This window comes from Salvelinus alpinus, chromosome 4, assembly GCF_045679555.1.
Source record: "Salvelinus alpinus chromosome 4, SLU_Salpinus.1, whole genome shotgun sequence".
Classification (NCBI taxonomy): domain Eukaryota; kingdom Metazoa; phylum Chordata; class Actinopteri; order Salmoniformes; family Salmonidae; genus Salvelinus; species Salvelinus alpinus.
Window position 1 is genome coordinate 82,137,632 of NC_092089.1, and position 21,180 is coordinate 82,158,811.

Below are 21,180 nucleotides of genomic sequence, written 5' to 3' on the forward strand. Positions count from 1 at the left end.
TATGCCAAAGGAACTACAGATGAGTTTGCATGGCTCCCTTTCATGTACGGGTTGAAGCAAAATTTGGCCACATAATCTCTGAACAAAGAGTTGACCAGATTAAGAGATGAATAAGGTGTGTTATCTGTGTCAGCAGGATCAAACCTGAGTGTGTGTTGTGTGTGATTGGAGAGCAAGTTTAAGGAGTTTCCCAGCAGATAGAAGCACTTGGAAAGCATGAGACCAGCTTGTGAAAACAGTGAGGTGTGTGGAGAGAAAGTTGGTCCATGCATCCAGTGCAACTTTTAGAAGGAATTGGCTCACAAGCTGCTCCTTGAGAATATCCTGATGATCAAGAACCAGAGGGTGGAAGCTGAGGTGTAAAGGCTATGTAGACAGCTGTCCCTCAAACTGGTGGTTTACAGTATTTAGCTGACCTGGCGAATACATCACCCTCTTGAAAATAGCCACAGAAGTACTGGCGCAAGTAGGCCTGCCGGGTTGTGTAAGAGGGTGTGTGTGGTTCAATGAGCAGTAGTAATTACATCTGCCACACTGCATTGATCTGTAATTGTAGGTCAGTAAAACCAGTTAATTTATCTCATTGAGCAAACCCCCCAAAAATGACATAATTTAGAATAACATAATTTATCACTATATAATATCTGCTAAGTATGTGAGGTGATTGTATACATAAATCATGTTTGATCAAGTCAAATAGGATGGAATGTTTATTTCATCATAAATAAAAACACAAGCATCATATTGTTGTAAAAATCTACTTGGGAGTTTCACAGTGTTGACACAGTCACTTGGAGAATAAAGGATTATTTGTCAGAATGTGCAGTAATCACAGGGAAATATTTACATTCAAAACAGTACGCGTCACGACAACAGAACCTCACTGACAAGGTCTCTGTGGCACTTTTCTACTTAGCTGAGGCATTTAAGAGAGAATACGTATTTAAAGACTACCTTTACACACTTTTCAAAAGGGCTATTATTATTAACAATTATGTTATTATTATAGTTATTCACCACACACACACACTGCATGTCTTTGTTTTTCAATGTAACTTTACCAACTTGTAGTCAACAGTAAAATGTTATACATTCAAATTTATAAAACGAGTGCAGTGCACTATTGAAGGACAAGAATGTCCCAAATTAAATAAGTATAATGAAAAACACAGCAGACTACTCTCTCCCTATTGGTACAATGATTCACAATGAATCACTGCTTTGGTTGAAGCCACATTGATAGATATTTAGTATAGTTAAGGACTGTGAGAGAAAATGTTTGGTATTGATGAACATCTTCTTCACTTATTGACATTCTCTATTATAATCAACTCCAGAAATGACTGAAAGACCAGGAAGTAACATAATGATGAATTCTGCAACAGTTAGTATAATGTCAGGTGTTTCAGAAGGTGAAAGGCTCAAATCTCTTCATTAGATGTGTACTAGAGAGCTCTTCTCAATGGTCACTTCTGTGACAGCTTGTGCAGCGCATTGAGGGATATCGACATTTTTAAGTAGACAATTTCTTCTTCTTGTACTACAAGTTTCAAGTTTGAGTGTAGGTAGTTTGAAAATAAACTGAAAAGGCGCATACCAACACCTACTGTGCTGGAGTGTGTAAAGAACAGGTATAAAGTCAAGGTTGGTGATTTACTGCCACCTACAGTTACAGAATGTTTGCTCTGGAGTATAATTCATTGGCTGACTGCCCCTGCTGTCCTGGATGGAATTCTATGATCCTTCCTTAACTCATAGCAAGTCCTACCCAGTTGATGACACCAACATGGGGAAAGCCCTATGAGGCGCTGCCCATGCTGTCACAGAAGCGGCCATTGAGAGGAGCTCTCTACTACACATCTATGGTATATAATAATAATACAAATAATAAACTTGGTGGGTGCTTACATTTGTCCTATTTCACACAAGTGTGTATTAATTGGGAATGTGTTTTTTGCATATCCCTGAGACACCTGTGGAGAGTGGGGTCATGGGTCAGGGTCTGCCATTATCAATGGTGACCATGGAGCAATTTGGGGTAAGTGCCTTGCTCAAGGGCACATCAACAGATTTTTCACATTGAGGATTCGAACTAGTAACCTTTCAGTTACTGGCCAAACGCTCTAACCGATAGACTACCTGCCGCCCTTATCTTATGATTTTAGTAGTCTAGAAGCAGTCTGACACTAGCTAGCATTATGGGTACTGTAGTTCTTGGAGTATAATTATAATATTATGGTCATTTAGCAAACACAGTTAACACATATACAGTACACTATTCAGTATTATGTGGCCCACGTGGCAAACCCATAACTCAGTGATGCAAGCACCATGTTCTGAACAACTAAGTCATCAGAACTACAGATATACACATGGGTGTTAAACTTTATCTTAAAGGTCCAATGCAGCCATTTTTATCTCAACATCAAATCATTTCAGGGTAACAATTAAGTACCTTACTGTGATTGTTTTCAATTAAAATGGTAAAAAGGAAACAGAAATAGCTTCTCAGCAAAGAGACTGTTTGTGAGTGGTCTGAGTGGGGAGGGGAAAACAGAAAACTAGCTGTTATTGGCAGAGAGATTTGGAACTCTATTTCTTATTGGTCTAACTAATTTACCACCTGGTGATGTCAACAGGCAGGCCAAAACTCCATCCCACCAAAACAGGCTGACATTTCTGGCGGTCTTTTCAAACAGCTCTTACACGAAAAGGGCATTATTAGGATTTTCACAGTATTATTCCAACCTCATAGTGTGGAAATATATATCAAACACAGGAAATCTAGTTTTGACTGCACTGGACCTTTAAGGCATTTCAAATATAGTGTTTCTTTCTGTATGTGTGTGTGTGTGTGTGGGGGGGGGGTTATCATTACAAAGTTTCAAATTAGTCTGGGCTTTTGTGGTTTGTCTCTACCACCAATCTCTTGAATATTTACCATCAATGAATTGAAATGTATCACGATTAAATACAATCAATGGCAATCCATCAATCAATAGTCATCCTACAGTTGCACAAATCCTGCATGTCTACTTTAATTATCTTTGGTTAACATAAGTTGCCTGGCTGATACCAAAGATCCAGGCCTCTGAGTCTGGGGAGGGAGGCTGTTTGATGTTGTCAGCACGATGTGTCAATAATGAAATGGGCGGTGCTTTTTCTGGTTGGTTCTCATCTGTCTTTCGTACCCAAACACCCACAGGCACAGCCACACACATCCGCCGGGTGCCGCCCCCTTCCGATACAATTGATGGCTTTTCAAACCCCCAGGAAAAAGTTTCAGAGAACCAACCAATGTAGCTGCTCTCTGAGACAACCGGAATCTTACTTTCTGAAGACTGTCTTTAGACCAGTGGGGCGCAGTGTGTTGTGTACCACGTGGGTCTGCACGTCAGCCAGAACATAACACAAGAGGGAGTTTTGTCTAAAGTAGCCAACATAATTTATCTGTACAAGGATAATGTCTCATTTTCATTTTCTCTTCTCATTACAGATATCATAATGACCATCTCAATCAGTACATCATAGTATAGTACATTCCAGTATATTCTTGGCAATGTTCTATAGCAAAAGGAAACTGTTATAATCCTAATTGAAAAACTGCACACTAGATTTGTCTTAATTGTCATTTGGAAATGACCCAGCTACAGTCAGACCTACTGATTTCTGTAGCTCCCTTAGTTTGCGAAATTCTATATTACTGTATGTAACCTTTTTCTAACATTTTCCACAAAGCAATGGCAGAAGGAAGACTGAGGGAAAACTAGCGTTGAGGTTTTACAAACAGTTGAACATGACTTGTACAACATTCTGCTGCTTTCATGTACCTTAATAAATGCATGTTACAACATTGGAACATTTGAGCAGAAACACCCTTGCACCCCCCCAAGAAAATAAGCCCCAAAAACAGCTGTTTTAGAATGTTGAACGGGGAGACTACTTCCTCTTGAATGTTGTTTGAATGTTATTTTCCTGCCCTGCTCTGTAGCATTACGGAAGAAGAGCAGGTTAGTACCAGTTGGTTCGGCCTACAGTTCTACCATTCTCATCCTCATTGTCTTACGTCAGATAGCGTTAGTTTCGTCTGAACCAGTGTTATGATACTGATGACTTGTCACCACAGATGGTCTGTTTAGGTTTCTACTGTTGTGGCTAGATGGAGTAGGCCTACATCGCCATCTAGTGGGCGTGTCGGGGACAACAGTTGTTGACAACTAGCATTGTAGCGAAGACTAACTCTAACCCTTTTCCTAACCTGCCACGCCAATTATCCTAACCTGCCACGCTAATTATCCTAACCTGCTATGTAAACAAACCATCTGTGGTGACAAATCAGCAGTATCACCACCTCGGTTGAGGGACTAACATCGCGTAGGAGTGACGCCACATGTTAGAAGACAGTGGCCAGGATTAAATCCAAGTCGCGTTGTAGAGCAGCGCCCAAGACAGCCAACAATGCGCCTTTTAAAGGTAATTTACGCTTGAGCCAACATTTGCAGCGTTCACCATGAATGCGATCTCTGTGAAATTGCCTTTAAAAAGGCGCACTGTCGGCTGTCTAGTGTGCTTCTCAATAACGCACCTTGGATTGAATCCTGACCAAGGCTTCATTCCTTCTCCTTTCAATCCCCCAGGCCATTGTGTGAGCCCTTCAGGTACACTTCATCCTGTGACAGGGGCCCGTCGTAAGCCTCCATGTAAAGACTGCTAGTGCTACTGCCACTGCTGCCCAGGAAGGTGCCCACGGCCCGACCCTGGCGCGCATGGCCCACCGCGTCGCTGAACACCTTGTTGATCTGCTCCTCAGAAGGCATCCACCAGTCAGGGTTAGAGGCACAGTGCATTCGGATAAACTCTGAGGAGTACAAGTAAATATTTGTTATGATTAGAAAAACAAACTTCACACAATTTGATGTTGCCAACATCTGTTCACCCATCTCTTTAGTAGCATACATGTTGCTGTAGTACCCATCTCTTTAGTAGCATACATGTTGCTGTAGTACCCATCTCTTTAGTAGCATACATGTTGCTGTAGTACCCATCTCTTTAGTAGCATACATGTTGCTGTAGTACCCATCTCTTTAGTAGAGATGCCGCCAGTACCTCTGAGGCAGGTGACTTTGACGGGGTTGAGGGGCCGTCTCTCCGGCCCAGGCTCTCCTGAGTGAACTGAGCGTTTCCTCTTGCCCAGGCCGCACGAGTACTTGAGCTCGTCCGTAGTGAAGACGAAGCGGATCAGGTAGCGCAGCAGCCGCCGGCCATCTTTCTTGGACGAGTTGACTGCCTCGTCCCACTGCTTGTTGGTGATGAAGAGGGGGTAGTTCCCCAGGAGCTGTTTACTGCCCTGAGGAGGGGTACAAAGAAGTGAAGAGGGTGAGAATGACAGGAGGTTGGTGAGGGAAGGACGGCTCATAATAATGGTTGGAATGGAGTGAACGGAATGGTATAAAACCATGTTTTTGATGTGTTTGATACCATTCCATTTATTCGGTTTCAGCCATTACTATGAACCTGTCCTCCCCATTTTAAATTGCCACAAGCCACAACTGGTGAGAATGGTACGGCTTAGTTATGAGCTCTGAGTACCCTGCCATAGAGCCACCAGGGTTGGGGCCAATTCCATTTCAGTTCCGCCAATTCAGAATGTAAACTGAAGTCAACTGAAATTCCTTTTCCATTTTTCCCTCATTGAAAAGCAATGAAACGAAAAAGTAAAATTGGAATTGTATTACAGTTGATTGACTGAATTGAAATGGAATTGACCCCAACCCTGAGGGGCACTAGCAGGGTATTGAAAAGTGCATTCAAGCTGTCAAAGCATTCAGAAGAAGTGCAGTCATTCATGTGTTATAACAAGGTTGTTAACTTCATGCTCAATATGTGATGGAGAACTATGATATTTTTAGTTAGTCTAGTTTCTCAAATAAATCGAAAGCATTATTTGTGCTATACACCTGATACCAACAATAACCAATTCCTATTGTTGTAAACCCATTGCCCCATAGAACAAGAAGTTATTGCCAGATTTAACTGCAATGTTGAGGAAAAGGTGGTGGTGGTGTCCATTAACCTTTTCTCCATTTAACAGAACCTATTTTATCTTGTTATGCAACACTGTTGCAAGATGGTATTTTCATATCCTTAATAGAGAAGCTGATTTGAATGGCAGTTTCACATCTTGTGCCACTAGTTTCGGTTTTATCTATAAAGCTGCTGTGCAACTGAGTTGAACATTACTTAAAGTTAGTCAGTGACAACATCCCAAAAAATCTATATATCCACTCCCCTATTTAACTGGGCTTTTAAGTAATTGTTTACTCCAAAATCAAAGTTTGTTAGTCTGTCAGAGAGGAGTCCATGCCCAATGCCATTTGTTGTGTAGGTCTCGCTATATGCTTGATTAAAACATGAATGGGAAAGATAGGCCCCAGTTAATTTCACATTTTAGATGGATCTATATAACAGATTGTGAAACTCTTTCTAATACTGGACTACTTTTGAGGTCTCAAAATGTCTGACAAACTAAGATGGGGGTGGGGACGACGACGCTTCTCATGCTTCTCATGCTGAGAAAGCCACCAAGGTGAGTAGGTGATATTTAAGGCCCATTAGAAAGACACAAACTAAGTGAGAGGTCATTCCGTTACATACAGTAAGAAAACACATCTTGAAAACACAAACCTCATATAATGTTTTCTGTTCTTCTTCCTGTAGAGATAGAGCGCTCTTTAGATCTAAAAGTTCACCCTGGTGTCTTATTTTGCATCTCTCATGTAACATCTATAATATACACATTGGCCGTGTCCGAATACCCGTACTAAGCTTCTAAATAGTAGACATTTTGAGTATGCAAAAATAGAAAATTTTATAGTGTGTGAAATTTCAGAAATGTAGTATGCTATATAAAGGATGTCATACTGTACTCACTTCGGCTTTTCTGAAATGAGTATGGCTGGGGTCCTCCCTGCGGCAGGGAGCTGGCTGGATGGAGTTGCATCCCTGGCGGCCTTGGCAGGCGTTGCTCCCCCTCCCCTCCCTGGGGGTCGCCCCACTCCCTGGGTCGACCCCTACCTGGCCCTCTGGAGCTATCTCTCATTCAATTCAATGAAGCCCAGGTAAATGTTTGGAGTGACTAGGACTCTCTTGGAATTCATGATTCACCTGAGAGGGCCCCTGTCGGCCGGCTTCTAAATGGTTCCTCGCTCCCCATGTGGATTGGCCTCCATTGGTGGAGGCACTTTCGGAGACGGTTCACCTTTGGTGACTCTAGATAACCTTGAGCCAATCGCGCGCCCTTTGTGGCGGTGACGCTCCAATAGCGTATCTTAAAGTTGCTGCAGTTAAAAAGCCTATAGTTGGATCTCGGGACCGCCTGTCCCAGCCCCTAACTCTTGGTTCCCCCTTGATGCGCTTAACTGAATGTCCTGTGTGGTCCAAAGCGTTTACTTTGAAAAAAATTGTGTTCAAAGTAGGCCCGGTCACTTGAATACCTCAACTAGGATTAATGGAATAGGACTTTGGTTCTATTTTGTGGGGTTTTCTTCTGAACTGGGGCCATGATTAAGAGCAGGGGTGTCAAACATACGGCCCGCGGGCCGGAACCGGCCCCCAAGGAGGTTCGATCAGGCCCGCAGGATAATTTGAAAGTGGAAAAAATGCATAAAAGACATGGAATTAATATTTTTAATTCGCTGCAATTCATGGATTATCCGCTAAGGGGCGCACTCTTTCCATCAGAGTAGAAGACAAGCCGCATCACTGAGACAGACTGAAAACAGCAGACGGTATCAATGCGCCATCTGCTGCTTGTTACGACGTTGTTAATACCTTGGTCTCTACCTCTCCGCTACACCCTCATTAGCCAAAATGTCGTTATCCAAACGGAGAAAAGTAGATAAGGAGTGTAGAATTTTCAAAGAAAAATGGACCACGTCCTATTTATTTACAGAGATGCACGGAAAACCTTCGTGCTTGGTGTGTTTGCAACAAGTTTCGGTATTTCGGTACCTTTAAAATGCTGCCTTAGATACTGTTTGCATTGAAAGAATACAGCTCTGTGAAGATGAATCCTTACTGTGGTGATTTAAAAAATGTGCACTTTAATGTTAGTCAGCAGCTTCAAAACAAAAGTTGTGTGATGGAATTCTACTGTTCATACAACTCCATAAATTTTCAGTATGTATTGTATGTGTATGTATGTTTCATGTATGAAGTTTACAGATTTACAGGACAGGCGAACACTTTCTTCATTACACATTTAAAATCACTCTCCTTAGTTTGTAAGGTGTACGCAGGGATTACATTTAGATTTTATATGCGTATGTGTAAGTGGTTTAAAAATTCCTTTCTTTAAAAGTCTCATTTAATCTTAAAGTGCATTACTATATTTTTCAGTACCAATTAAAGTTTTGTGCCTTTGTACAATCAGTGGGATCAGTTGCAATGCATATTTGTGAATGATAAAAGTAAATTGCACATTTGTCTAAGGAAATATGAGGTGTTTCATGAAATGTTTTGTAAAAGGATAGTTCATTAAATTTCAATATTTTCCTAATGTTCTTGTACTTCTTTACACCAAAACAAAGGAAAGACATGATATTTTGGTTATTTATAGCAGAGTATGGTATAATTTTAATGGTCCGGCCCACTTGACATCTCCCTAGGCCGTATGTGGCCCACGATGCGAAATGAGTTTGACACCCCTGATTAAGAGGGACGGCTGGGGGGCATTCGTATTGTGCCGTTAGAGGTGAAATTCTTGGACTGGTACAAGACGGATAAAAGCGAAAGCATTTGCCAAGAATGTTTTCATTAATCAAGAACGAAAGTCGGAGGTTCGAAGACAATCAGATACCTTTGTATTTCCGACCATAAACGATGCCAACTAGCGATCCGGCGGTGTTATTCCCATGACCTGCCGGGCAGCGTCCGGGAAACCAAAGTCTTTGGGTTCTGGGGAACATGGAAAGGATTACGCAATACCCTGGCCATTGTGACCCATGCAATAATTGTATGAAAAGAGTCTACTGACAAGACCACCCGGGAAATGGCCTCAGAACACTTGCAGCACCATGGCGACCAACCCGGGTCATCAAAACTGGCACCTACGGTGGGCGTTTACGGACGCCATCAGGTTGAGCAAGCAAGATCTTCCACAGTCCTATGTTCCGGGGACTCTGGGGGCAAAAGTTCCGGAAGATTAGATGCATCAGTCTGGCTAAGCCAGACTCGCAAGTGCAGAATACGCGAAGGAAACACCAGAAACACCTTGCCGGCACTGGCCGATATTACAAACTTGAACGAACCCCGGTCTAGCCGTCGGAGAAAACGTCGCTGCCTAGATCTTTCTCAGTCCACAAGCTGGGATCCCCCCAGACGGCCGAATGCCGGCATCGGATAATGGAGATGAGGATGACGTGTTGCCACCGCAGCCAGCTCAGTCTGAATCAATTCTCCTACCCGACCCCACTCCAGCCACGTCTGTTGATTTTGTCAACCCACACCAGATGCGATCAGGACACGCAGGTTGAAATATCAAAACGAACTCTGAACCAACTATATTCATTTGGGGACAGGTCGAAAAGCATGAAACATTTATGGCAATTTAGCTAGCTAGCTTGCTGTTGCTAGATAATTTGTCCTGGGATATAAACATTGGGTTGTTATTTTACCTGAAATGCACAAGATCCTCTACAGATAAAAGGGTAAACCGAGTTCGTTTCTAGTAATTTCTCCTCCTTTAGGTTTCTTCATCTTCTCTTGATTTTATATGGCGGTTGGCAACCAACTTTAAGGTGCATTACCACCACCAACTGGACTGGAGTGTGGACCTCAGCTCATCTTTCAATCACCAATGTGGGCATATGCTCCTACAAACCAATGAGGAGATGACAGAGGCTCTTGTGGGGGAACCGGTATCAGTCATCATGCAAACATTTTGCATGCAAACATTTCCCAAAAAGCTTTGGTTTTGGGGTCAGCCTCTCCCAGCATAAGCCTTTTATTGCCAGCAAAAGTCTGAGGAAGCAAGAGCGAACAATGGAAAACAGAACGGAAGGAAAACTACCAACGATGGCTGGACAGAGTGGAAAGAGTATAAACTATTCAAGAGTCACAAATCCATCCATAGCATGGTTGTGATTGGCCGACTGGGAAGGATTCGAGAGCAGGTGAGGTATAAATGAAGAGCCCTGAGAAAGGCAGCGACTTGAAACAATGTTCCTGAGGAAGCCCATGTTGTGAATGATGAATTCTGTCTGTCCCAGGTGAACCACCACCCTCAGTACACGAGCTGCGGTCGAGGCCAACATGGGCGTGGATGGAGATTTCGAAATCGGGGCCATCACATTATCTTTAAGGGGTGTGGATCAGAATCCTGCACTGATCGAGTCTTCGGCACTGGAAATAGAGAAGTTGCTGGGCAAAGTTGCTTGAGGAACCGTTAGGCAGAGTGATACAGCGGGAAGCAGGCCTATGAGCGGGAATAAGAGATGGAAAGAAAAGAGGGCTGACTTCCATCAGCAACAGTTGTTATTTGACAAAGACCAGTCAAAGACCGGCCCTAATCTTAGATGGAGAGGTGTTCGGTTCGTGTGCCATCCCTATGACAGAACTCACTCTGGCCTTTGCCGACCGATGGCGGGCCACAAAGCCGTTCAACGGGCTGGGCCAATTCCGCTCGGAAAGAGGAGCTGACAACATCTGATCGCAGCAGCGGAGGTTTATGAAAACCGGCACAGCAGCGGGTCCCGATGGAGTCACCAGAGAAACTGTTAAGTTGGGACCCCAGAGGAAAGAAGTTGGCTCGCTTGTTCTTGATGTGGCTAGTGACAGGGGCCCTATCGTTGACCTTCAAAGAGTGCCGCACTACATTGATACCAAAAACGTCCGACCCAGTGGAACGGGGACAGATCAGAGGGTGGCAGCCTATCACCATCGGAATCCATAGCCGCACGGCTCTTCTCTAGGATTATTACAGCCAGGTTGGTGCGTGCCTGCCCAAGTCTGTGACAAAGGGGCTTCATATCTGCCCCGGGGGGTGTTCTGAAAATTGTATGTCACTCCAGGGGCTCATCAAACAGAGTAAAAAACAATGTACACCTCTAGCCGTGGTACTTGTGGACTTTGTGAAGGCTTTTGACTTGGCATTGCATGAGCACCTTCTGGGTGTTCTTGGGCAAAGGGGCCTTGACCGGCACATCATGGAGTTGATCGGGAGCATCTATGAGAACAGCGTCATTCTCGATGGAGTGAAATCCTTGATGATTGACATGTTGGTCTGGGTTAAGCAATACGATCCAAGATCGCAGCTGCTGTTCAATCCAGACACTCTGGGGTCGGGCCGGAAAGCCGCCAGACTACCACTTTAGTGTTTGCCGATGACTTGGTACTGTTGAACAGCTCGGTGAAAGGTATGGGAAAAAACATGGCAATTCTGGAACAATATTGCCAACTGACGGAGTTGAGAGTTCAACCCAAAAAGTGCCGCAGTTTCTTAATTGAGGGCAAGTCCTCATTCAAGGTTAATGACTGTTTATCCTGGAAACTGAATGGAGAGGACTTGCACTTAATTGGGCCTGAGGAATCCTAAAAATATCTCGGAATGCAAGTGACCCCTGGGCAGGCATTATTAAACCGGAACTGATCGGGCTACTTCGTGACTGGATATGCAAGATCGGATGGGCGGCGCTAAAACCTTCTCAGAAGGTCAAGATGTTGAACTCTTTCGCTGTCCCGAGGCTAATCTACAGAGCTGACCACAGCAACCTAAAGGCGGTCGACCTGACCAAAATAGATGGAATGATAAGAACCGCTGTGAAAGAATGGCTCGCCCACCCACGAGCACATGTAATGGGTTGCTCTATGTGAAACACCGATACGGGGGCCTAGGTATCGTGAAGCTGGCCCCCAAGATTCCATCGATCCAGGCCAGAAGGATCCACCGGCAGTGGCTCTCGGCAGATGAGGGAATATGGCTGCAAGCCGGTGAGGGCGACACAAAGATGCCCTCCCTCGACAACAACACAACTGGCTTAGTGACACTGCATTTCCCAATACCGTGGTATTGGAGGCAGGAAGAAATGTGAAAATGGATATGCCTGGCAACTCAAGGTGTGGGGACGCAGGCCTTTGGCAGTGATAAGATCAGCAAAACTAGGCTTACCTCAGTGGGATTCGGCCAGTATAACAATGGACTGAAGTTGAGGGCAAATGTCTATCCTACTCGGGAGATGTTCAAAAGGGGAAGGCCGGAGAAGGATTCCTCTTGGAGGCACTTTCCAGCCCTGTATGAATCTTGCTGACATATACTGGGCCGATGCCAGTTGATCCAAGGAGCCCGCATAAATATGCACAACAGGGTGTGTGACCTATCAGTAACGGAAGCCGAAAGCAACGGATGGAACGTTATCAAGGAGATGCATATCTCCATGCTGGATGGGAGACTAAGGAAACCAGACTTGATATTCGTGAAAAATGGTGCAGCTTTGGTGGTTGACGTTACAGTGCGATACGAAGACGCCGTTGACACCGTCGAGGTGGCTAGATCTGAAAAGATTGCATACTACATCACCGTTGCTGCATCAATCACAAGCCGCTGGGAGTCGATAGGGTCACCTTGTTTGGCTTCCCGAGAGGGGCCCTGGGCAAGTGGCCTACTCCTAACGATCAAGTATTGCAAGCCATGGGACTCTCGGTCTCGAAGGGCGGACTTCGCAAAGCTGGAAAAACAAAGAGTCCTGCTCTACTCCGTAGATCTGCTGAGAGATGTCAACCGTGCAGATCGGCTCGACGAAGAGGCACAGAGTGATGAAGGTGTTTAAACCACATCAGGCCAAGTGGGTCTGATATTCCTCCCTACTCCATAGAACGAAAACCCTAACCGGGGTCGGGAGTCCACTTAGGTGGCCGTCAGAGCATGGTGGAATACAAGGGTTGGCCGGGACAAGATCCGATAATAAGGGTAACTGACCTGGGCTATGTGTCCATTGGTGATTAACATGGGTAACTGGGATCCCGAGACTGTTTTAACAGAGTTGGTCCCCGTTAAGATATAGTACCTTGATACTTAAACTATTTCCACTCTTCATCTCCCTCATTATTCATGATCAATCTGTATAATCATCAACTTGATTTAGCCAAATATAGGATATATTTATTATATGAAATATTATGTCATTCATTGAAGGAGGTTACCTAGCAAGCTTAGCAACTTTGTTCATTTTACTTTTGTTGGACTGCCATTACAAAGTTGTATGATTCGACAACGCTATACGCGGGGTGCACTCCGTGCGTCCTAAGCATGCTCTGTCTCCAGTTAGCCTACTGCTGAAATGCTCTGAATTAATTGAGGAACATTATGAACGGCCTGTTTTGCTATTCAAAACAATGTTGTTGGCGATCAAAGATAGTTCCTCTATCATTTCTGAATATCAGTTTAATTTGCCCTGAAATCCTTACATGGTGACACTGCCAAGCTGACAAGGTGGCGCAGCGACAATCTTATTTGGGGAGAACCCTGGCATAGTGACCATATCTTGGTTTTACACGCTTTAAATGGGCACTTCTGATTTTTGCCATATTTCCCGGACTCTCTGGATAAATATGAATTCTTCTCGGTATTGAAACTGGAAAATATGAATCCCTCCATGGAACAGAGTCCTGCATGGGTAAACGGCTAGGTTGAACTCACTTGGCCTCTGGATCAGCCTAAATGTATGTCAAAGTGAAGAAATTCTAAGTGTAGCTGTGGGACCGGCCTAGCCCAATAAATATCAAAGGAAAGAGGGGACTCAGAGGACCATGCACAACGAAGGAAGTAAACACTGGATGACACGATAAGTGCCGTCCTCTCGCAACACACATCCCCCCATACTCACACACATACGCACACACATACAGTACGGTAACAAGTATCACAAACACACTCACAATGGCAAAACACACAGTCTTACACTTTCATATATTGGCCGAGGGCGCTACCATCCGATTCCTAGCCAAATAACCCCTCTTGTGTTGCCTTAGGTGTTTTCAAGTGCCGGACAGAAACAAGCAGTGAAAATAATACTGATTACCGCTCACCCCAGCTGAAGCACGCCGGTTAGTAGTCAGCCCTTGGCTCTCTCTTCTCCAGGTAAGTAATGCGTAGCACATTGATGACTAGATAGGGCGACTGACAGCCAGTCTGTAAGCCAGAAAAGGATCAGAACTACACTGACATGTGGCTAAACCGAATGACAAGCCTCGTTTCGCCAGTGTTCCTCATCTCAAAGTGAAGAAATTCAATGAAGCGGGTAAACGGTGGGCAACTTTGAGCCTCTTTAGGTAGCCAACTAGTTACCAGATACACGGCTGGACCCCAAGCCCACTCCCGAGAGCCCCTGGCCATTGACTCCCTGTCAAAATAAAGGTTAAATAAATTAAATAAAAAATATAAGTGGACGCGCTTACCAAAATGAACGAATGGCGGGAAACATCGCAATTGCACATTAGATGACGCATTCTCAGAATGGATGAGCTTAGTATGTTGATATTTGCACGTACTGCATTCGTTTTTTACTGAACAATACGTTCTAAATATAGTATGTAGTACAATTAATACACAGTAAGTAGTAGGCAAGACAGATTTCAGACACGGCCAGTATGACTAGTGATAAAACATATAAAAAGGTACAGTACAGTACCTGACAGAAACTGGAACAGACCAAGAGTATTTCTTTCTAGAAAGACACGGTCTGTGTTTTGAGACAAACTGATTTCTTGCCTCTGTTAGTTGTTCCTCTGCCATGGGCTGTATAAACTGGTCATGGTGCTGGAGAACAGTCTTGAAGAAGTCCAGCACATTCTGGCAGGGAGCTGGAAAGAGATCAGGGTTATAAAAGCCATCAAAAAGATTTGATTGAAGCCACAGCAAGAATGTAATATATAAATCGAGTCTGGGGTGTCTAACTCTAAGTCGCTCTAGATAAGAGCATCTGCTTAATGACTAAAATGTCAAATACAACCCACCCCCGAAATGATTGGGACAGTGACACGTTTTGGCTCTGTACTCCAGCACTTTTTAAATGATACAATGACTATTGTACTATACAATGACTATTGACTATTGAGGTTAAAGTGCAGACTGTCAGCTTAAATTTGAGGGTATTTTGATACATATCAGGTAAACCATTTAGAAATTACAACCGTTTTTGTACAAAGTCCCCCCATTTTAGGGGACCAAAGGTATTGGGACAAATTCACTTCACTCAAACTTTTCACTCCAGTTTCTTATTTTATTTATTGACCCTTCAGTTAAGAACAAATTATTATTTACAATGATGGCCTACCCCGGCCAAACCCTAACCCGGACGACACTGGGCCGAATGTGCGCCGCCCTATGGGACTCCCAATCACGGCCGGTTGTGATACAGCCTGGAATCGAACCAGGGTCTGTAGTGACGCCTCTAGCAATGAGATAAAGTGCCTTAGACTGCTGCGCCACTCGGGAGCCCAGAAAAGTGCTGGAGTACAGAACCAAAACAACAACAAAACATTCCAGAGGGCACTGTAAATCTTGAACTTGACATAAAAAGTTAGGTACTACACCACATGGTTACCCCCCTCATTTGGCATTGTGATATGCTATGTCGAGTCAGAGGGTAAAGACCCAAATCCACGGAGTTGTCTTGGGCAGCAAAATTAGCACATCGTCTCACTTGAGGCATTTACGGGTGACAGCCTTCTATCGTATCCACATACCAAGTCACAATCTCACATGAATCTGCATAAACTGTTGAAATTGCCATTACTGGGTTCTATGATCCTGAAACCCCGGTACTGTACCTGGTATGTTGTCCATCTTGTTGCGCAGCTCTTCGTTCTCCTGCTGCAGACACAGCACCTCCTGCTCCAGCTCCACACAGCGAGGGCAGCAGCTCTCCTCCTCCTCCTCCTCTTCCTCCTCCGGCAGGGTGGACGAGGGGTGGCCATACGAATCCGAGGGGGCCGGGGAGTTCCAGCCCCCCAGGTTGTGGCCCGGCGACCCCCCAGACTCGGGCTCAGCTGGTGGGCATCGCTCTCCCTCGAGGCCCGGGCCTGGCTGCTGGTTCCCGGTGAGCAGATAGCTCTGGAGGGACTCAGTGAAGATGCGCAGGAAGGCGGATGTTTGTTGTTGGCTCCAGTGGCTGTGCTGGGCTTCGTCATCAGGGTCGACGGTGGCGCTCTCGTCAAGACGTGGCGTGCCCAGGGTGGGGTAATGACCCCCCTGACCCGCGGCTGGCCTTGACTCCCCCCCAGGTCCAGAGAGGCAGCTGTCCTCCTGTTTGATGTGGGAGGAGGGCAGAGGAGCTTGAGGCTCCACAAACCGGCCGTTGTTGTTGAGAAGAGTGAGGACCCGGCTACACTGCTGTGCGAAGGCATCCAAGATGAGACGGTTTTCTAGAGGAACAGAGAGCGAGTAGATAAAGAACGCAAAGGCGTTCCCTATGACATGCAAGCCAACCAGCATATTTTGGAGTCAACTTTTGGGCGTCAACACATTTCTACATTTCCACAGTCCTTGATTACTTGGCATTGAATTGATAGCATGGATTTTAAAAAACACAGAAGAGCGTGGACTAGATTGGTTGTTCATAATACTACAGTAGGATTGCTTGAGTCTTATCCCTTTCTCAGTCACCTCTACTTGACTCTCAAATTCTATATAAAGGTGTTGGAGTTTCTGCTTCGCTGCTCTTGCTTCCTCCCCTCACCACCCTCACTCCCTCTATTTAGCTCTTCCTCTTTTTCTACAAGAGTCATATTTTACCCGAGTACAGGTTCCCTTCATTCAATGGCACTCTTGTACAAGAAAGCTGGTTGAGTCAGACGTCAATATCTAGGCCTACACTAGTCCTTCCCTTGCCATTGTTGCCTGTGCTTGCTCTTTGGGTGTTATAGGCTTTGGTTGCAGTTGAGCACTTTTTGACAAATGCATTTGATTTGATGATATTTGATGTCCCCCCCCTCCTCCTCTTGATCTTAAATAATCACCCAAGTCAAACAAATGGGCTTATGATGCTACTGAGCTATAATATCATCCATAACAGCTCATAAAAGCAGCTCTCCCTGTGTCCTTCTCCCAGCAGTCTCAGCACATCGGAATGAGATGATCTCGCACATCTCCCCTCTAATGATTACGAATGTGTTGCCTTCACACACAAAGAGACAAGGCAGGTAATTATGAGCGCAGACAGCTACCCACGGCGCCCTCGCTGCAACTGGGCGGGAGGCACGGCACTCTGGCAGCCGCTGAGACGTGTCTATCGGCCTGGCGCAGATGTGTCGCATTTATTAATATGCGTGCCGTCTTTGTTTACCCGCCGAGATGTATCTGATATCATCCCCCCGTGCCTCCGTCCCTCCCACCCGTCCCTCTTCTCTTTCTCCCTGGTACTGTGCACGGGGAAACAGCCTCATAAAATGTCATTAAATACAACATGCTCCGCGGAGGCAAATTTATGAGCACCATTTATTTTAATCACAACTCTTTGGAAAAGCTTTTAAATGCAATTTGCTTTATTGTGTGTGGATTTCAGGGCTGGCGTCCTTGGGTTCCTCCTTCTGTCTGTGGGATGCATAATGGGAAAGAAACACCACCTCTGTCTGACTGTCATCTCCAGGGAAATGTGCTCTTATCACTGGAATCATTAAATCACATGAATACTTAGTTGTATTGGCTAGCTTTTGTCATATGGTTAACAAAATATATACCCTTTTTGTACTATTGCGCCAAACTGACCCAAACGTGCTTGCTCGATTATTTTCTTTACGCGCTGTTCTTTTCAGCATAATTCCAACAGCTTGGTTTAGGTCAACTCGGTTTGGCTCAGTGGAGTGAAAAGTCCTATACTGTATCGAATGCAGATACCTAATAACTGTGTAAAACTGGGCTTTGAATTGGGTTTTAAAGACAAAAATGGAAGCCCCAGTACCATAGGAGCAGGTTAGTTATAACGTAGTGATTGTTCAGGGAAGCCTATAGGCCTACCATAGAGCATGAGGCGAGGGGCCTCTATGAGGCCTGTACGTTGTCACTACCCTGGATAATGGCATGAGGCGAGGGGCCTCTATGAGGCCTGTACGTTGTCACTACCCTGGATAATGGCATGAGGCGAGGGGCCTCTATGAGGCCTGTACGTTGTCACTACCCTGGATAATGGCATGAGGCGAGGGGCCTCTATGAGGCCTGTACGTTGTCACTACCCTGGATAATGGCATGAGGCGAGGGGCCTCTATGAGGCCTGCACGTTGTCACTACCCTGGATAATGGCATGAGGCGAGGGGCCTCTATGAGGCCTGTACGTTGTCACTACCCTGGATAATGGCATGAGGCGAGGGGCCTCTATGAGGCCTGTACGTTGTCACTACCCTGGATAATGGCATGAGGCGAGGGGCCTCTATGAGGCCTGTACGTTGTCACTACCCTGGATAATGGCATGAGGCGAGGGGCCTCTATGAGGCCTGTACGTTGTCACTACCCTGGATAATGGCATGAGGCGAGGGGCCTCTATGAGGCCTGTACGTTGTCACTACCCTGGATAATGGCATGAGGCGACATTACAAGTATTATACCTATTTGGCTTAATGCTACACCACAGTGCTAATACAGTAGACAGTATAAGCTAGATAGTGCTGTGTCAGCGTAACAACAATCTCAGAATACTGACGCTCAACCTCCCCTGCTAGTGGAGTGATAAGGAGATCTATATCTGTGGGGGAAATATGATATCTGTTTAATTTAGTAACAAAACTGCTTCCGGCTCTAGTTAAAGGTAGTGCACTATAATAGGGATACGGTGCCAATTGGGACGCAGATCAAGGTTCCAATAGAAATAGAAGTGTAGTGTATTTCAATGCTTACTCTTCCTTTTGAGAAACCAGTTTGCCTGTTTTTGCTCAAAATCAGTGCACATCATTACAATGGATATTTCTGAAGAAAACATTTCACACAGACATAAACACAAACACACTTCAACAACTGCACAACCCTATCACTCATTTGAGCACACACAGACCCTATAGTGGGCCTACTCAGTCATGGCTGCTTATTTTCAGTAGTACATAATATCTATCACAGGAAATTATGGAGATATGGGAGGATCAAATCAAATTTTGTCACACGCGACCAATACAACAGATGTAGACCTTACCGTGCTTACAACAAGCCCTTAACAACAATGTAGTTTTTATAAAATAAGAGTTAAGAAAATATTTACTAAATAAACTAAAGTTAAAAAAGACAAGTAACACAATAAAATAACAATAACAAGGCTATATATAAAGGGGGTACTGGTACAGCGTCAATGTGCGGGGGTACAGGTTAGTCGAGGTAATATGTACATGTAGGTAGGGGTATCCATTGATAATAAACAGCGAGTAGCAGCAGTGTAAAGTGGATTCACCTGGTTAGTCTAGGACATGGTAAGAGCAGGTGTTCCTAATGTTTTGTACACTTAGTGTATAGTTACTACTCTCTGCTGGCCTGATCTGCCATTATGGTTTAATTTGTTGTTCTATGACTATTTTATTAGGCTATCTGTATCATTTTAGCCTATAATACCTAAAATAGGCCTAGGCCCTACTTGTGGTGAATCAATAATTGTCTTTGTGCAAAATACAAAAAAACTTAACCAAAAACTGTTGTTTGTCAACAAATTTGTGTCATATTGAGTCAACCATGCAAATAGCCTACCTAGTAAGGTCTGGATATGGCTAAAGATTTACAGCATATTTTAAAACGTGTGTTTTATTACACTCGTAGAAAAAAAGCTGTCCCCATAGGAGAACCCTTTGAAGAACCATTTTTTGTTCCAGGTAATACACTTTTGGTTCCAGGTAGAACCCTATTGGGCTCCATGTAGAACCCTTTCCCCAGAGGATTCTACATGGAACCCAAAAGAGTTATACCTGGAACCAAAAAGAGTTATACCTGGAACCCAAAAAATCCTATGAGGACATCCGAATAAGCTTTTTGGGACCCTTTTTTCTGTGTTGGAAAGGATTGTAATACTAACCAGAGAATGTATTTCTAACAGTGGTTGCATTGCATTTACGCGCACAGGCAACAGGCCTAGACATCCTCTAGTCTAGTCCAACACCTAATTCCTAAAATAAAGGCTAAACTTTTCCTAATTTCACTTTCTCAACAAGTTTGAAAACATACCTGAGCTTATCCCGTAAGTGCAGTCGGGAGATTCGTGGTTGAGCGCGGCTTTTCCAGGCGAATACGTGGGGTCCTGGCGCACCGCGGTGCCGCTGCCGACCCTCCCCTGGAAGCCAAGTGATGCTGCCGCCACACTCCCCACTGTTGCTGAGGTAGATGTCGCGGCTCTACTGCTGGGCCTGTTATCGCATGGAAAACGCTGTTGCTGCTGCAGCTGCGGTGTCGCGAGATACTGGCTGCTGCTGCTGATGGTGAGGGAGGTTTGGTGGAGCTGCTGCCGCTGTTGCTGATACTGTTGTTGATACGGATGGTGGTGATTGAGATTATGATTGTAGTGATGACCGCCTCCGTCTCCCAGCAGCGGGATATCGACCATTGTGGGTCTGTCGAACCGCGCCTTCCCCACCAACCGCTTGTTTGGGAAGGTCTTGAGGCTGCTGTATGGACCCCGCTGCTGACTGCACATCTTTGGGGCGCAGAGACCCTCGTCGGCAGGTTGCATTTCCCCCTCCATCACTGCAAGTTTCAACACGCAGTGGTGACTCGAGCTCGCTCTTGTCGCGTCCTTGTCTGGTGACTGGTTATTTTTTTCGTCACCGTCTCGCTGTCTGGCTCAGTTTCCCCCCCAGTAGTGCACTTTAATATTCAGAGGGTGGGCTAATTTACTGACAAGACACAGCTCCAATCCCCAGACGGGGGGCGCCGCGTTAAAAAGTGATTGTGCCAAGAGGGAAATACAGGCGCGATCTGCACACCTCGCTGTCTGTACATTGTGTCTCTAATCGTCTACATGAGCATACAGTTTTAAAGCAAAATTATATCGATGAAACTATAGCGGCCATTTTGCCTCTGAGGACAAGCTGGGCGAAGAGAGAATATGCTACCCCTTCACTATGACAACGGCCTCAAATAAGTGTGTCTCTTAAAAATGACAGCTAAAATGAATAGGATAGCCTAATTGGGTTGTGTTTGGCTTTTGGAATGTTTGAAATAAC

General features: G+C 44.9%; 1 protein-coding gene across 2 annotated transcripts; it reads right to left on the minus strand.

The window, feature by feature from the left end:
• Window positions 1-692: 692 nt before the first annotated feature.
• LOC139574550 (BEN domain-containing protein 4) lies at window positions 693-21,071 on the minus strand. 2 transcript variants are annotated; one of them, XM_071399248.1, is made up of 6 exons: window positions 20,186-21,071; window positions 15,826-16,419; window positions 14,765-14,856; window positions 6,685-6,711; window positions 5,107-5,347; window positions 693-4,858 (listed from the first exon to the last, which is right to left on the minus strand). In XM_071399248.1, exons 1-6 carry the CDS (start codon window positions 20,697-20,699, stop codon window positions 4,626-4,628), a joined length of 1,701 nt encoding a protein of 566 aa, XP_071255349.1. In that variant the 5' UTR covers window positions 20,700-21,071; the 3' UTR covers window positions 693-4,625. The 2 variants fall into 2 exon arrangements, with proteins under 2 accessions (XP_071255349.1, XP_071255350.1); XM_071399249.1 differs by lacking the exon at window positions 6,685-6,711 and having other exon boundaries at window positions 20,186-21,070.
• Window positions 21,072-21,180: the final 109 nt, after the last annotated feature.

What these genes read in the sequence shown, in the direction of transcription:
- LOC139574550 (XM_071399248.1), bottom strand. Translation starts at nt 20,699, where the DNA reads ATGGAGGGGGAAATGCAACCTGCCGACGAGGGTCTCTGCGCCCCAAAG. An exon ending in CACTTACGGGATAAGCTCAG is followed by an intron (nt 16,420 to 20,185) that starts GTATGTTTTCAA and finishes CTGTTCCTCTAG; the next exon opens with AAAACCGTCTCATCTTGGAT. An exon ending in CAAAGTCACCTGCCTCAGAG is followed by an intron (nt 4,859 to 5,106) that starts GTACTGGCGGCA and finishes TGTACTCCTCAG; the next exon opens with AGTTTATCCGAATGCACTGT.